Source organism: Muntiacus reevesi, chromosome 9 (assembly GCF_963930625.1).
Source record: "Muntiacus reevesi chromosome 9, mMunRee1.1, whole genome shotgun sequence".
In the NCBI taxonomy this organism is placed as follows: domain Eukaryota; kingdom Metazoa; phylum Chordata; class Mammalia; order Artiodactyla; family Cervidae; genus Muntiacus; species Muntiacus reevesi.
In genome coordinates, this window is record NC_089257.1 from 5,435,616 (window position 1) to 5,453,521 (window position 17,906).

Consider the following 17,906-nt stretch of genomic DNA (forward strand, 5'->3'; position numbering starts at 1 on the left):
GGTCAAAACCAAGGAACCAGCTGGGAAGGTTTTCTATGCGTGTGACTCAGATGATAAAGAATCTGCCTTCAAGGTGGGAAACCTGGGTTTGATCCCTGGGTTGGGAAGATCCCCTGGAGAAAGGAATGGCTACCCACTCCAGTATTCCTGTCCAGAGAATTCTATGGAGAGAAGAGCCAGGCGGGCTACAGTCCATGGGGTCACAAAGATTGGACACGACTGAGCGACTTTGACTCAGTGGGACTCAGTGGACTCTATGCATGTTATGTTGAAGAAGTGATCTTGTACCCAGGAGATCAATGAACTGGCCATTGTGGAAAATCTCTCTTTGGCACTGACACTGACCAAAAAAATGGTTCTTTTCCTGTAAAATAAGACAGTCTCTTCATACCCTCAAGCAGGTAGTGTGTTCTGAGATGAATACTATATTCAGAAGCCAGTATCTGAGGATGCCCTACCAGTGTATCTGGAGGCATCCCCAGATTCTTCCCTCTCTAATTCTTGTAGAAACAGGGGTATGTGTAGGAACATCTACATTGATTCTCGTTCTTGTAAGACTCACAGCTATCTATCCACACTTAGAGTGATGGATGAATATACAGGTACCACCCTTTTTCATCACGGTGGTCACATCTATACTGGCAACTTTAGGGGCTATCTCCCAGCAACGTCTAGTTTCCTCACTCTAGAAACTGGTTTCCAGTGTCGTCTTCACGAGAGGTGTTTGGTGGTGAAAAAAAAAAAACACCAGACTTCTTGACCTGCCTTGCCACATTTCGCAAGGAAAATCTGGAAAGACTTTCTGAACTCAAATTCAACAGGCTATAATTTCCTCTTCCCATCATTTTGTGAAGTCAGCAGAGGTATATTTGCCCCAAGTTAACATTTTATGTCTTGAAAAATGATGTCATATTTTCAGTTCAAGTGCTCATCTAGATTCAACTGGGGCCAAAAGTACTAGACCTGATATACTTTGCTACAAGTCATTATTTTAGTCTAATACAGTAGATTTGATGCCTATTCTTTTTCAGACAATATGTTGGCACTGGAGATATAAGCTTGAATACTCTCATTTAATCAGAATATGTATACAGTGGGACTTCCCAGGTGGGTCAGTGGTGAAGAATCTGCCTGCCAATGCAGGAGACATGGGTTGGATCCCTGGGTCAGGAAAATCCCATGGAGGAGGAAATGGCAACCCACTCCAGTATTCTTGCCTGGGAAATCCCATGGACAGAGGAGCATGGGGGCTGCAGTCCATGGGGCTGCAAAGGATCAGACAGGACTGAGCAATGGAGCATACATGCATGCATGTAGGCAATATTCTTGAATGTTATAAAGCACCAACACTAACAACAACAATTAATAACTGCTATGAGAGCAGTTATTATTCCCTCGTAGCTCAATTGGTAGAGAATCTGCCTGCAATGCAGCAGACCCCGGTTCAATACCTGGGATGGGAAGATCACCTGGAGAAGGAAATGGCAACCCAGTCCACTATTCTTGCCTGGAGAATCCCATGGACAAAGCAGCCTGGCCACAAGAGGCGGACAAGACTTAGCAACTAAACCAACACCACCATGTCTTATTTCCAAGATTTCAATACCTCGAACTGAGTTTGGGATGAATTTGTTATTTAAAAATAGCAGGAGGCTTTATTTAATCTAGACATATGATATCACTTATTTATAATAATTAAGATTCATAGAAAAATTGTAAAAGAACAGAGATTAGTGCATGAAGACTATAATAAATAAGAAACAAATTTTATGAAGTGATGCTTTTGAGTCATATTACAATTCATTTCAGTAAAAATTTTCCCATTGCCACCATAACATCTTTATTTCTCAGACAGTATATCATGGGGTTAAACATTGGTGTGACAATGGTATAAAAAAGAGAGAGAAATTTGTCCATTCCTATCAAATGACTGGACTTTGGTCTTAAGTATGTAATGAGTCCTGATCCAAAGAATAAAGCCACAACCATGAGATGGGAAGAGCAAGTGGAGAAGGCCTTGGCTTGCCCAGTGGCTGAAGGCAGCTTCAAGATGGTCTCAATTATTCTCACATAAGATCCAAGAATCAACATAAAAGGAATAGTGACAACTAGAACAGCGACCACATAAACTAACATCTCAATTATAAGGGTGTCCCCGCAGGCAAGCTTGAGCACTGGAGGTATGTCACAGAAGAAGTGATTCAACCGGTTAGAGCCACAGAAGGGTAGAGAGAAGATCTGGTAGGTCAACACAACATGCACTGGAATTCCACTGACCCAACAGCCAGCGGCCAGCTGGACACACAGCCTGCTGTTCATGAGGAGAGGATACAGCAGCGGGTTGCAAATGGCGACATACCTGTCACAAGCCATCGCGGTCAGGAGAAAGCACTCGGTGGCTCCAAACACCAGAAAGAAATACATTTGAGCAGCACAAGCCGGAAGGGATATAGTTCTGTTTTGACTACAGAGATCTACTAATAACCTGGGGACAGTGACTGATACATAGCATATTTCCAAGGAAGAAAAATTCCCTAGGAAAAAATACATGGGAGTCTGGAGGGAAGGCTCCATCTTGGTTATTATGATAATGAGACTATTTCCCATCAGAATAATCATATACATGATCAAAAACACCCCAAAAAGAAATCCTTGAAGGTCAGGAATATCAGAGAAGCCAAGCAAGATGAACTCCATCAATGCAGTCTGGTTCCACTGTGGGGGATTTTCTCCTCTGGATCCCATCTGCGAACAAAAGGTTTAGAAGCCACTTCAATTCACTGGACCCAGCAGTGAAATGGGTTAAAATGAACTGATGATGTTAACTTCACTGACAGAATATAGAGAACCTGTCTGCCAATCCAGGAGATGTAAGAGCACAAGTCCAATCCCTGGGTTGGGAAGATCCCCTGGAAATGGGCATGGTAACCCACTCCAGTATTCTCATCTAGAGAATCACATGGCTGGAGGAGGGTGGGGATTCATGGGGTCGCAAAGAGTCAGACATGACTGAAGGGAATTAATGCATGCTCACACACAGAATAATATATATATATACCCATTTAAAATTGTATTTGTTTTGTGTTTAAGATATATGAAATCCAATATCCTCAAATTCCACAATGTAAAAACGAAACAAAAAAATCTTGAGTTCTATCCTTTTGACTCATGTGAAGGATTTTGAATATATGAATAACACAGAAAGACAGACGACAGTAAAATCAGAGCAAACATGAAAAGCAGCCTCTTCTCAGGACAAGAACAGCTCTTGGTAACTTGAGACATTCTCTGAAGAAATACCTTCCCCTTCCTGCTGTTGGCTTTTTAGCTGAATTGTTTCTGCCTGGCACCTTCTAATTTGCAATTAGTTCATAAGAGTCTTTCACATCTGGTTTGAAGTGAGCTCCATCTCAGATAACCATCTCAGATAACCAAAGGGCATGGTGATCATAACACTCAACTGCAAGATGGAGCTCAGGTCAGCCTGGGTCACTCACTCACTGGGAAAGAGGCTGAGATCCCAGACAGAAAAAAATTAGAACTCTTTTCTTGCCTCCATCATAGAGGACAATATTCCACTTAATATATCATAGAAATTAATATTAGAAATAAAACATCATAGCAGGTCACACGTTCACTTGAACTGTAGAACATGACATAAAGTCAATAAAAACTGTTGGAGTATGTCCTCACCCCTACCATGGCCCCTCAAAAATCTTAATGACCAATAAACCTGTTTACCAAATTTTAGACCTTTAGAAGTTCTTAAGTAAGATTATGGGGGTTTCCAGGCGGCTCAGTGGTAATGAATCTGCCTGCAATGTGGGGGAGATACAGTGAACATGGGTTTCATCCCTGGGTCAGGAAGATACCCTGGAGAAAGAAATGGCCACATGCTCCAGTATTCTTGCCTGGGAAACCCAACGGATAGAAGAGCCTGGTGGGCTACAGGGCATACTGTCTAAAAGAGTCAGACCCGACTTAGTGACTAAACAACAAAAACTAAAAGATTATAGCCTTTACAGGGCAACTAAATAAGAAAAAGGGAAAATAAAATGTCTAAGAGAATTTAATCTCAGAGTTCATGCCAGACAAAACGTAAGATGTCCATTTGTATGTTTTCTTATCTTTAAATATGAGTTTCTTAATATATGCATTATATGTGTGTATAATGCATTTTGAATGAGTAATATATATTCTAAATATCTGAATCTGAATAACTATCAAATACACAGTGGTAAATGCAGTGTAGCATTTCTCTAATCAACTCATTTTAATACTTAAGCATTTTCATCAAACAAATTTAATCTCCCCATCACCAGACTGCTTCCTAGAAATCATTTTTTTGTGATTTCCAGCCCACCTTCATTAATGCTAAACTGTGACCTTTTTCACAGACTGCTGCAGTTTCCTAGATCCACACTGTCATGCGTTCTTTTTAGCTTTTACCTTCATTTCCCTAATTTGCCTTTGCTTCCTTTAGAGCACAACTCCCCTCTCTTCTTTTAAGGAGCTCTCCAGTTTCCCACTGTTGACACAAAAGCCAGACAACTCAAATATTTACCATTTCTACTTTAATTTCTTAGCTCTCATTAATTTCAAGTTTTCCCCTTCTTATTGTAGTGAATTATCCTTAAGCCAGTGATTAATTTTTCAGAGTGAATTCTAAAGGCAGAAGTTCCCACCTGTTTCATCTCTGTCTACAGCTCAAAAAAGTGTCAAGACAAAGGAGAAGTTCTGAGAAGTTCTAGTTCAAATATTAAGGATATGTCGCTCAAACTCAGCCTTGGGGCACGTCTCTGAATCCTCTCTTGCCATCTCTATCTTTACGTTTTCTGATCTCTTTGCCCTTTATTTCCTCTTTTCACTTTTAGGTAGCTACTTTTTCATGTTATCTCAACTCACACTTTCAAGATTGTATACCTCTGTGTATGTATATATGTTTTATTTTTCTTCAGAAATGATAGCATTTGAAAACCAGCTGAGGAAAGGGGGGATTAAATTTTCAGCGACACAGATGTTTGTGCGAATGTGTGTGTGCGTGTCTTCATTTGCTGAGTCGTGTCTGACTCTTTGTGACCCCATGGACTGTAACCCACGAGGTTCCTCTGTCCATGGGATTTTCCAGGCAAGAATACTGGATGGGTTTTCATTTCCACCTCCAGGGAACCTTCCCGACCCAGGGATCAAACCCGACAGTAAATCAATATATATTTTGTCATATATATATTTTATCATATATATTGTAGTTTATTGGGGAAAGCTGTTAATACTAAGCATGTGCTAAATAAAAAGTGTATTATATACTATGGACACTAAGCATAAATAATGAGTTTAGTTTCTGTCATTACAAACTCAGAAACTAGTGTGGCTTCAGGCAGATGAGTCAGGCAGAAACCTGGGATGTGTAGTCTATGCAGTGAGAATTAAAAGGTGTTGTGGGAGGTCCAGAAAATAACTTGAGGAAGACTGTCATATCTTAGGGTATCACAGAATTCTTCTTTTATTTTTACTTTTAAGAAAACACAGTAAAATATTTTCCAGGAAAAAAAAAATGCACTCGTTTACTTACTCAGTTTCATATTCCAAAAACTGGTCAAGCCCTTACATAGGTGAGTAGCTTATATATAAGGCTTTCTTGACAGGCAACTGCATGCATGCAGATTTTCTACTCATCTCAGCAATCATGGCCCATTTAAACAAATTCAAGTACTCACTGGCCAAAGATTCTGACATTGAGCGACTTAAAATTAAACTTAGATATATTCTTGTAATATATCTTTCCTTAAATTACCAGAGCTTGTTTTTTGTTGGTTGAAAATATATACAGTAACAATAAGATGTAACTCAGTTGTTTTGAGGGGCAAGTAGCATCAACTATGTAACTACTTGATTTGAATGGATGGTTGTAGTCCTATAGGGCATTCTTCCTTATGAAAATCATAATACTTATTGTATTTATCATTATTATTTTAAAACTAACTTTTGGAAATTAGCTATATGTATCCGGCCCTGGAGTGGACTTTTTCTCAACCTAAGAGAGACAAGAATGTACAAGGCAGTGTTTTGTCAGGAATACTGAGTTAAAATTAGTGCATTACTTTATGCTGGGTAGGTACAGGCCAAAAACAGTATCTTGGGAAAAAACATTCTAACTTTCAGGACTCAATGCATCTTCTTCTCTTATCTATGCCAACTCTAATGGTTGTACTAAGAAAACATGAGACAAGAAGACTATGTTATAGAAAGCAAAGTTAAATTAAAAATCTAACTCAAATCCTATTTAATATCTGAAACACCCCCATAAATAACTTTCTTTGATTATTATCTTTCCAGAAGTTGATCTGTTCTCTCCATTAACAATTAATCATTGTTGGCAGTTCCAACATGGGAACTCCAGTCCATCCTTTACCGATTTTTTCTAGTTTGGCAGAAACAAGCATAGCAGTGGGCTTCCCTGCTGGCTCAGCGATAAAGAATTTACCTGCCAATGCGGAGCCACAGGTTCCTCCCTGGGTTGGGAAGGTTCTCCAGTAAAGGAAAGGGAAACCACTCCAGTATTCTTGCTCGGGAAATCCCATGGACAGTGGAGGAGGCAGGCTATATTCCATGGGATCCGAGAGAGTAGGACATAGCTTAGTGACTAGACACAAGAACAGTCATAACAATGGAAAGGAGAGAGGCGTGGTTATCTGAAATAAATGTTTTGTTGCTAACAGATTATGTACTAACCTTGTTTATCTTTGTTACCTCATTTATTGCAATATAAATGAAATAGATACTCTAATGATTCACATTTTCATAAAAAGCCAGAGACATGGAAGGATTAAGTAACTTGTACAATGTCAAGAAGCTAGTGTGTGATTTAAATGATGTCAAATTCAGCAGCGTAATGCCAGAGTCCATTTTGTTAATCAAAATTCAATGGGCTTCACAGTTCATTCCATGGTAATTATTTTGAATTTAATATTCTGAGCAATATCAATAAATAAGGTAAAATAAAATTCTTCACAGCAAGTTGATATAATATCCATTTAGTATTTCACTTATCATTTTAAAAATAAATGACCTTAATCAGTTACAGTCTGTTTATCTCAAGTTCAGAAGATTTATCTCATAAATGAATCTTTTTTGGAAAAAAAACATTTTGTATTTCTTCTGATTGTTGAATTAAAAATATGCCATAATAAATTAACCAGGGTAAATTTATAGCTGCTTACCTTTTGTTTTAAAAATCACCACATGTTGCTCTTTTACAAAAATACAGTCTTTTTAATATAAACATCTGATCTGATGTATTCAAGTGACAAATTCATCCATTCTTAACTTTCCTAGAAGCTCATATTTTGCTTAAATCAATACAACTTAGGTATAAAAAGTACCCTCTGATTTGTTGAGGAGAATCTTCTCTACATGACATGCTGTATTTTTAAACTCAATAAACTGCTTATCAAGTGGTAACAAAAACTAACTCTGACAGCCTCTGGGTCAATTAGTGCCGCCTCGAAGTTTCTTTCTCTGTGGAATATGGTCTGAGGAGCTCCCGCCACCTGGCCACGCCCCTGTCCCTGTCTCCCCATCCTCTACATCTTAGGGAAATGGAGCAATTCTCCTGCTGGGAAAGGCTACTTGAGACATTCAGAATCTCAAATTTGATCTATATCTGTGTATGAATTCACTGGATACTAAATTTCCAACTATTAATACACCATTTCTTAACTTCACAAGATATATCTTGCAAATTCTCCAGTGTTCATGGATCATCTAATTTGTTTATGAGTTATGGCCTTCTGTTCATTCCATGTATTGGATTTTTCTTTAATTATAGGTATATATTTAAGAAAAAATAAGCTTTAACAAGAGGATGTAGTACACAGGGTTTCAAGTTTTCTATTGAAGTTGCTCAAGTTGGAAAATGACATAAGGGCTTTAAACTTAATAAGAGAGAAAGATGGATTGAATTTTTATTGCTGCTCTGAATCTTTGGTAGGCTGTGTCAGTTCAGTTCAGTTCAGTCGCTCAGTCATGTCCAATTCTTCGCAATGCCATGGACTGTAACCCTCAGACTCCTCTGTCCTTGGAATTCTTCAGGCAAGAGTACTGGAGTGGGTAGCCATTCGCTTCTCCAAGGAATTTCTAGACCCGGGTATTGAGCCCGGGTCTCCTGCATTGCAGGATGATTCCTTATCATCATGTATTCAGCCTTTACCTATTTATTTACTTATTGTTGTTGTTGTCTAGTTGTTGTGTCTGGTCTTTTGGGACCCCATGAACTGTAGCTTGCCAGGCTCCTCTGTTCATGAGATTTCTCAGGCAAGATTACTGGAATGGGTTGCCACCTCCTTCTCCAGGGAATCTTCCTGACCTAAGGATTGATCTTGCATCTCTTGCGTTGGTGGCGGATTTTTTACCTCTGAGCCTCCAGGGAAGCACTTTATTTATTGCAGTGTTCAATAAAAATCTAGCTTTATCAGGTGTGGTGCTATACTCTTCAAGAGACACAGACAACTTTAAATTGGTGTCTGTAAATTGGTGACAGGATCTGACTGCCAGTCACCTGTTCATCTCTGAGGTAGAGCTGGTATGTCACATTCTATGACAAGTAACCCATTTTTCTTGCAGGTGAAGGCAAGCATTCCTATTGTAGTGCTCTTTATCTAATAGCTAGTTTGACCTTTATTATATTATGTTTTAAAATGTGTTCCATGATTTGACTTTCTCTCTTGTCATAATTCCTTGATTCTCAGACTTTTGTCTCTTTTGCTGATACACATTCAACTCCAAGTATTGCACCATCTAGTTAGAGAACTATGGGACTTTTGAAGGATTCAATAATTTATACCTTCTTCATTGAGTCTTTCCAAATTAGTAATCACATGTGTCATGTTCTCTTTCATTTTTGATCCAATGGGAAAAAAGGTAGTTCAGTAATCTTGACAAGTGGAAATGTCTTGAATTTGTATTATTGGAATATACGATGTTTCTATATGACTATTTTGTGACAAAATTTTAAAAATACTGATTTGTCATTTTTCATGGAAGAAAGTCAAATTTTTGCCATTGAAGAAGTGAAAAAGTGAGTATGGCCACTACCTCATGAACTGTAGATCATGTCTAGGTTGACTTTATACTGCTTTCCTGTGAAACGTAAAGTCTCCGGGAGCTGATCACAAAGATACTAAATCTGATTGCTGGGCCCTGATGGCTTTTCTATTCAAGGGTAAATGGCATGAACATTCAAAACTAGAGATGGAATATGTAAAGGATAGCACAAATCAGATTAACTTTTGATTTTCTTGAGGAGATAGAAAAGCAAAATAATTCTGGTAAGTTTTCCTTGTTCAATCAAGTTGTTCATATAATCTGAAGTTTTTAGAGCCATGGTAGGAATTAAGGAGTGGTATTTAAACACTAATATAATGGTGGTTTTGTTTTGTTTCCAGCTTTATTAAAGTATGATTGGCAAAACTGTAATGTAAAACTATTACAAGTTATAACATTGTAATATATTTAAAGTACACAAGGTGATTATTTAATATATCTATAAATTGTGAGTTACCAAAATCAAATTAGCACATCTATCACCTCATACAACTATTTTTTCTCTTGGCAAATTTTGTTTACAGTGTTATCCTCTACAGTCATCATGAAGTGCATGAGATTCATAGAACTTGTGTGCCATGTGCCAAATTGCTTCCGTTGTGTCTGACACTGTGACCCACGGACTGTAGCCTGCCAGGCTCCTCCCAGAATCCATGGGATTCTCCAGGTGAAAGTACTGGAATGGGTTACCATTTCTTACTCTAGGGAATCCTCCTAACCCAGGGACTGAACCCACATCTCTTGCATCTCCTGCATTGGCAGGTGGATCCCTTACCACCAACACCACCTGGAAAGCCTCCCTTGGAATTAATTTTACAGCAGAAAGATTGTATCCTTTGAACAACACCTTCCCTCTCCCTGGCAAGCAGTGTTTCTACTCTCCATTCCTATGAGTTCTATTTTCTAAATATATATTACACATACAAGTGCTACATGCAGTATATGTCTTTTGTGTCTGGCCTATTTCACTTAGCATTATGTCTCCAGGTTCATCCATGTTATCATTCATGCCAGGATTTCTTTATTTTTTAACACTGAATAATAACTCATTTCATATAATACCACACCACTTTTATTCATTTATCTGTTGACAAAAATATTGTTCTTCTATCTTGGCTATTGTGAATAATTTTGTATTAAACAAAGGAGTTCAGATGTCTCTTTGAGACATTTTATTGCTTTTGAATATTTACTCAGAAATGGATTGCTGTGTCATATAGTAATTATTGTATTTTTTTATTTTTGAAATGCATTTATATTGTTTTCTATACTGACTCTACCAATTTACCTTCATACCAGCAATGTATGAGGATTCTCTTATAACCACATTTGCTAACTTTGTTATCTCTTTTCATTTTGATATCAGATAACCTCCTGGGAATGGTTAGTTTTAATTCCACTCCCAAAAAAAGGCAATCCAAAGAATATTCAAACTATCACTCAATAGTAATCATCTCACATGCTAGCAACGTAGTGTGCAAAATGCTCCAAGCTAGGTTTCAATAGCATGTGAACCAAGAATATCTAAATGTTGAAGCTGGATTTAGAAAAGGTAGAGGAACCAGAAATCAAATTGCCAACATCTATCAGATCATGCAAAAACCAAGGGATTCCAGAAAAACATCTGCTTCTGTTTCATTAACTACATAAAAACCTTTGAATGTGTGGGTCACAACAAACTGTGGAAAATTTTTCAAGAGATGGGAATGCCAGACTAGCTGACCTGCTTCCTGAGAAATCTGTATGCAGGTCAAGAAGCAACAGTTAGAACCAGATATGGAAAAAGAGACGGGTTCAAAATTGGGAAAGAAGTACATGAAGACTGTATATTGCCACCCTGCTTATTTAATTTATATGCAGAGTACATCATGTGAAATGCCAGTCTGGATGAAACACAAACTGAAATCAAGATTGCTGGGAGAGATATCAATAACCTCAGACATGCAGATAACATCACCCTAATGGCAGAAATTGAAGAAGATCTAAAGAACCTCTTGATGAAGGTGAAAGAAGAGAGTGAAAAAACTGGTTTAAACTCAACATTCAAAAAACTAAGATGATGGTATCCAGTCCCATCACTCTGTGGCAAATAGGTGGGGAAACAATTGGAACAGTGACATAGGATTTTATTTCAGGCTCCAAAATCACTGCAGATGTGACTGCAGCCATGGAATTAAAAGAGCTTGCTCCTTGGAAGAAAAGTTGACAGACCTAGACAGCATATTAAAAAGCAGAGATATAACATTGTCGACAAAGTCTGTCTAGTCAAAGCTATGGTTTTTCCAGTAGTCATGTATGAATGTGAGATTTGAACCATAAAGAAAGCTGAGCACTGAAGAATTGATGCTTTTGAACTGTGTTGTTGGAAAAGACTCTCGAGAGTCCCTTGGAGTGCAGAGAGATCAAACCAGTCAATCTTAAGCAACAAAAGCACAGATAAACAAGAGGAACCGCATCAAACTAAAAATCTCCTGCACAGCAAAAGAAAACATCAACAAAACAAAAAGCCTATCTTGAAATGGAAAAAATATATTTCCAAGTCATATATTCTATAAGAGGTTAATATCTAAAATATATTATGCAGCTCAATAGCAAACAAATAAAATAAAAAGATTAAAACGGCAACTTATTTGAAGACATCTTTTCAAAGAATATATATAAATGGTCAACAAGTGTATTAAAAGATACTCAACATCACTAATAAGCAGGGCCTTGCAAATAAAAACCACAAAAGAGCTATCAGCTCATACCTGGTAGGTTCAGTTCCGTTCAGTTAGGTTGCTCAGTCATGTCCAATTCTTTGTGACCCCATGGACTGCAGTGCAGCACGCCAGACTTCCCTGTTCATCACCAACTCCCAGAACTTGCTCAGACTCACGTCTATCAAGTCAGTGATGCCATCCAACCATTTCATTCTCTGTCATCCCCTTCTCCTCCTGCCTTTAATCTTTCCCAGCATCAAGGTCTTTACAAATAAGTCAGTGCTTCACATAAGGTGGCCAAAGTATTGGAGCTTCCACTTCAGCATCAGTCCTTCCAAATAATATTCAGGAAGAATTTCCTTTAGGATTGACTAGGTGGCTCTCCTTTCAGTCCAAGGGACTCTCAAGAGTCTTCTCCAACACCACATTTCAAAAGCAGCAATTCTTCAGTGCTCAGCTCTCTTTATAGTCTCACACCCATACATAAAGTACATTAATGCTAAAATCTGAGTCACTGAGTTCAGATTCTGTCCAAGAGATTGTTTACTGAATACATCTCACAAGCATCTTGTCATCAGTTTCTTCTTCCATTTCAGTTTCTCTTATTAAAAGTGTATTCTGTGATTCCATTCTTTTCATCTTCTTTGTTATGACATGATTGCCCACATCAGGTCTGTTTATAGGATGACTAAGTCCACTGCTTGCTGGATTCAAATTGATTTTTAAAGTTTCATGGATGGATTTGTAAATGGAGAAATTTAAAAAAAAAAAAAAAAAAAAACACCAGAAATAGCAACAATTCCTTTCACATTGCTTTATTCTGAGAGGTGTAATTTGCTAAAGTATTCAGATAGAAGCTGTTCATTAATTAGCACCAACTACATTAAGTTTCCTTACACATTGAGCAAGGTAAAACCATTGCAGTTGAGGAATTTTGAGCAAGGGCAAATCTGGAGTGATCACACTTCCAAACTTCAAATGATATTCAAAAGTTATAGCTATTGAACTAGTATGGTGCTAATGTAAACAAAAGCATCAGAATTGAGAGACCATGAAGAAACATATATGTATCTGTTCAGTTCAGTCACTCAGTCCTGTGCAACTCTTGGCGACCCTATGGATTGCAGCATGCCAGGCCTCCCTGTCCATCATCAACTGCCAGAGTTTTCTCAAACTCATGTTTATTGAGTTGATGATGCCATCTAACCATCTCATCCTCATTCGCTACCTTCTCCTCCCGCCTTCAATCTTTCCCAGCATCAGGGTCTTATCAAAAGAGTCAGTTCTTCGTATCAGGTGGCCAGAATTGGAGTTTCAGCTTCAACATCAGTCCTTCTAATGAATATTCAGTACTGAACTCCTTTAGGATGGACTGGTTGGATCTCCTCGAAGTCCAAGGGACTCTCAAGAGTCTTCTCCAACACCATAGTTCAAAAGCATCAATTCTTAGGTGCTCAGTTTTCTTTATAGTCCAACTCTCACATCCATACATGACTACTGGAAAAACCACTTGACTAGACAGACCTTTGCTGGCAGAGTAATGTCGTTGCTTTTTAATATGTTGTCTAGGTTGGTCATAACTTTCCTTCCAAGGAACAAGAGTTTTTAATTTCATGGCTGCGGTCACCATCTGCAGTGATTTTGGAGCCCCCCCAAAACAAAGTCTGTTATTGTTTCCACTGTTTCCCACCTATTTGAAACGAAGTGATGGAACCAGGTGCTATGATCTTTGTTTTCTGAATGCTAAACTTTAAGCCAACTTTTTCACTCTCCTCTTTCACTTTCACCAAGAAGCCCTTTAGGTCTTCTTCATTTTTTGCCATAGGGTGGTGTCATCTGCATATCTGAGGTTACTGATATTTTCCCCGGCAGTCTTGATTCCAGCTTGTGCTTCCTCCAGCCCAGCATTTCTCATGATGTACTCTGCATATAAGTTAAATAAGCAGGGTGACAACATACAGGCTTGACGTACTTGAACGTGCCAAGAGGCAGGTCAGTTGGTCTGATATTCCCATCTCTTGAAGAATTTTCCAAAGTTTGTCATGATCCACACAGTCAAAGGTTTTGGCATAATCAATAAAGCAGGAATAGATGCTTTTCTGGAACTCTTTTGCTTTTTCAATGATCCAGCAGATGTTGGCAATTTGATCTCTGGTTCCTCTGCCTTTTCTAAATCCAGCTTGAACATCTGGGAGTTCTTGGTTCACATTCTGTTGAAGCCTGGCTTGGAGAATTTTGAACATTACTTTACTAGTGTGTGAGATGAGTGCAATTGTGTGGTAGTTTGAGCATTCTTTGGCATTGCCTTTCTTTGGGGTTGGAATGAAAGCTGACCTTTTCCAGTCCTGTGGTCACTGCTGAGTTTTCCAAATTTGCTGGCATACTGAGTGCAGCACTTTCACAGCATCATCTTTCAGGATTTGAAATAGCTCAACTGGAATTCCATCACCTCCATGAGCTTTGTTCATAGTGATGCTTCCTAAGGCCCACTTGGCTTCTCATTCCAGGATGTCCGGGTCTAGGTGAGTTTTCACACCTTTGTGATTACCTGGGTCATGAAGTTCTTTTTTGTACAGTTCTTCTGTGTATACTTGCCACCTCTTCTAAACATCTTCTGCTTCTGTTAGGTCCATACTATTTCAGTCCTTTATTGAGCCCATCTTTGCATGAAATGTTCCCTTAGTATCTCTAATTTTCTTGAAGAGATCTGTAGTCTTTCCCATTCTATTGTTTTCCTCTATTACTTTGCACTGATCACTGAGGAAGACTTTCTTATCTCTCCTTGCTATTTTTGAACTCTGCATTCGAATGGGTATATCTTTTCTTCTCTCCTTTGCTTTTCACTTCTCTTCTCACAGCTATTTGTAAGGCCTCCTCAGACAGCCATTTTGCTTGTTTGTATTTCTTGTTTTAGCGACAATATTGATCCGTGCCTCCTGTACAATGTCACGAACCTTGTCCATAGTGCATCAGGCACTCTGTCTCTCAGATCTAATCCCTTGAATCTATTTCTCACTTCCACTGTGTAATGAAAAGGATTTAATTTAGGTTGTACCTGAATGGTCTAGTGGTTTTCCCTACTTTCTTCAATTTAAATCTGAATTTGGCAATAAGGAGTTCACAATCTGAGCAACAGTCACCTCCTGGTCTTATTTTTGCTGACTGTATAGAGCTTCTCCGTCTCAGGCTGCAAAGAATAGAATCAATCTGATTTCTGAATTGACCATCTGGTAACATTCATGTGTAGAGTCTTCTCTTGTGTTGTTGGAAGAGGGTGTTTGCTATGACCAATATGTTCTCTCGATAAACCTCTATTAGCCTTTGCCCTGCTTCATTCTGTATACCAAGGCTAAATTTGCCTGTTACTCCAATATTTCTTGACTTTTGCATTCCAATCCCCTATAATGAAAAGGAAAGCTTTTTTAGATTTTACTTCTAGAAGTTCTTGTATGTCTTCAAAGAACCGTCCAACTTCCACTTCTTTAGCATTATTAATCAGGGCATAGACATGGGTTACCCTGAGATTCAATGATGTGCCCTGGTAACAAACAGAGATCATTCTGTTGTTATTGAGACTGCATCCAAGAACCGGGTTTTGGACTCTTTTGTTGACTATGATGACTACTCCATTTCTTCTAAGGGATTTTTGACCACAGTAGTAGATATAATGGTCATCTGAGTTAAATTCACCCATTCCAGTCCATTTTAGTTCCCTGATTCCTAAAATGTTTATGTTCACCCTTGCCATTTCCTGTTTGACCACTTCCAGTTTGTCTTGATTCATGGACCTAACACTCCAGTTTTCTATGCAATATTGCTCTTTACAGCATCAGACTTTATTTCCATCACCAGTCACATCCACACCAGGATGTTGATTTTGCTTTCACTCCATCTCTTCACTCTTTCTGGAGTTTTTTCTCCACTGATCTCCAGTAGCATATTGGTTACCTACAGACCTGGGGAGTTCATCTGTCAGTATCCTATCTTTTTGTCTTTTCCTTCTATTCATTCTATTCAAGTGGTTCTCAAGGCAAGAATACTGAAGTGGTTTGCCATTCCCTTCTCCAGTGGACCACATTTTGTCAGAACTCTCCACCACAACCTGTCTGTCTTGGTTGGCCCTTCATGGCATGGCTCATATTTTCATTGAGTTAGAGAAAGCTGTGGCCCATGTGATCAGATTGGTTAGTTTTTCACTTAGCAAGATGCCCTCAAGGTCCATCCATGTTGTCACAAATCACAAAGTTTCCTGTTTTTAATAATTCCATCTTGTGTGTGTGCATGCACATACACATATAACATTTTCCTTACCTATTCATCCACTAATGGACATTCAAGTTGCTTCCATGTCTTCACTATTGCAAAGAATACTCTGCTTCTGTTCCTTACAGGCCTAAAATGTTGTCTCCTGGACCCCTCGTGAGCATTAAGACCAAGTCTTTTAGGAACTTCCCTGGTGGTCCAGTGGTTCAGACTCCAGGCTTCCACCGTAGGGGCCTGGGTTCAATCTGTGGTGGAGGACGAAGATCCTGCACACCACACAACACGGCTGTGTATAGTCAACTAACATTTGTGTATAGTCAACTAACATTTGTGTATAGTCAACTAATGTTTGACAAAGGGCCAAGGACACTCAGTGGGAAATGGGCCAGTTCTCCAATGAATAATACTGAGAAAATTGTATAGCCACCTATAAAAGAATGAAATTGGACAACTATCTTACAGCATGAACAAAAGTCAACTCAAATTGATTAAGGATAAATATAAGCCCTGGAACCACAAAACATCTAAAAGAAAATGTAAGGAAAAGATGCTCAGCATCATGCATCTTGCAATGATTTTTTTTTTTTTTTTTTTGATACTAAAGCAAGAGTCGGCATTGCATTTAGATAAACTTTGTATCTCCATGTACTCTCCAGGTCTGTATGTTCTTTTCATCTTTCTGTCTTCTCTTACCAGTGTGCTGATGACTCTGAAACAGAATGAACACAAACATGGATAATGAATGATATCTTATAGGTTTATTTGTTTTATAACACAAGGTTACAATGATCATACAATTTCAGGAAGTTGAGGACTTGGAGCCCAATTCAGAAACCAAGTTTTTGACATAGTTCTTCAACCAGTTATCTCTTGTTTGCAAAAACTTGAAATTCCTTGGCCAAGATTCATCCTTCTTTAGTAACAACTCTAGAGTAATAATTTTTATTAAGCGACTTAAACATCCCACAGATTATTTTGAGACTTAAGGATGGAGTGTAGGTATATGCAGTGTCTTCACAGTAGGATTAAAACCACAAAATTTAAAGATAAAAAGATGATACCTACCAATTTCCCAGCCAAACAAGTAAATTATACCTAAGTTTAGCAACAAATGACCAAATTTCTGCTTTCTGATGCCATACCTTCTATCTGAGATATATTCCATACAGTTTCTAAAAGACTATTTGTTTTAAAATTGCTTTTATAAATTTATATATTTCAATAAATCTACTTATTTTCAATAAAGTTCATAGTGCTTTCTTTTACTGCAGATTGTATCTTTTAAAATTTATTCAACAACTTTATATTCTACTTTTTTTCCATACACACGACCATTTATTTTTGTCTTCTTGACATAATATCACTTATCTTTGTCTTTTAAAGCATAATTATAAGTTAATACACTACGTTTTAACTTACTTGAGTTGTGTGAAGTTGAACAGGCTTGTTGTTTCACTTAAACCCACCACTACCCTTTACCTAATAGTTGTTTACAAACTGTAAGACTTCCTATTTTCAAATGAACTAATGAAAATTATTTTTGTGCATGTTAGTTATATTTAACAAATGTAAATAAAACATTATTTTTATATATTAATACCTACTGTTTCTGCACATTTCTTCTTCCTAAATGCAGGACTCCAATAATTTCATCTTTTTGGGAGGTTGTATATTTGAATCTTTGTGATTATTTCATCCTTTCCAGTGTGTTTGCTTAATTTTCCAACTTTATGACATTCACGGGTTTGCAAGTTAGTGTTTGCTTTCTCAAATTGCTGATGAATATTTACTGAGCAAAGCATAAAGGCATGGGTTTCAAAATTCATTAACTTTAGTAAA

At 38.0% G+C, this 17,906-nt stretch overlaps 1 protein-coding gene across 1 annotated transcript; it reads right to left on the reverse strand.

The window, feature by feature from the left end:
- Positions 1–1,800: 1,800 nt before the first annotated feature.
- On the reverse strand, positions 1,801–2,718 carry LOC136174990 (olfactory receptor 10AG1-like). The gene has a single exon (XM_065945283.1). It carries the CDS (start codon positions 2,695–2,697, stop codon positions 1,801–1,803), a length of 897 nt encoding a protein of 298 aa, XP_065801355.1. The 5' UTR covers positions 2,698–2,718.
- Positions 2,719–17,906: the final 15,188 nt, after the last annotated feature.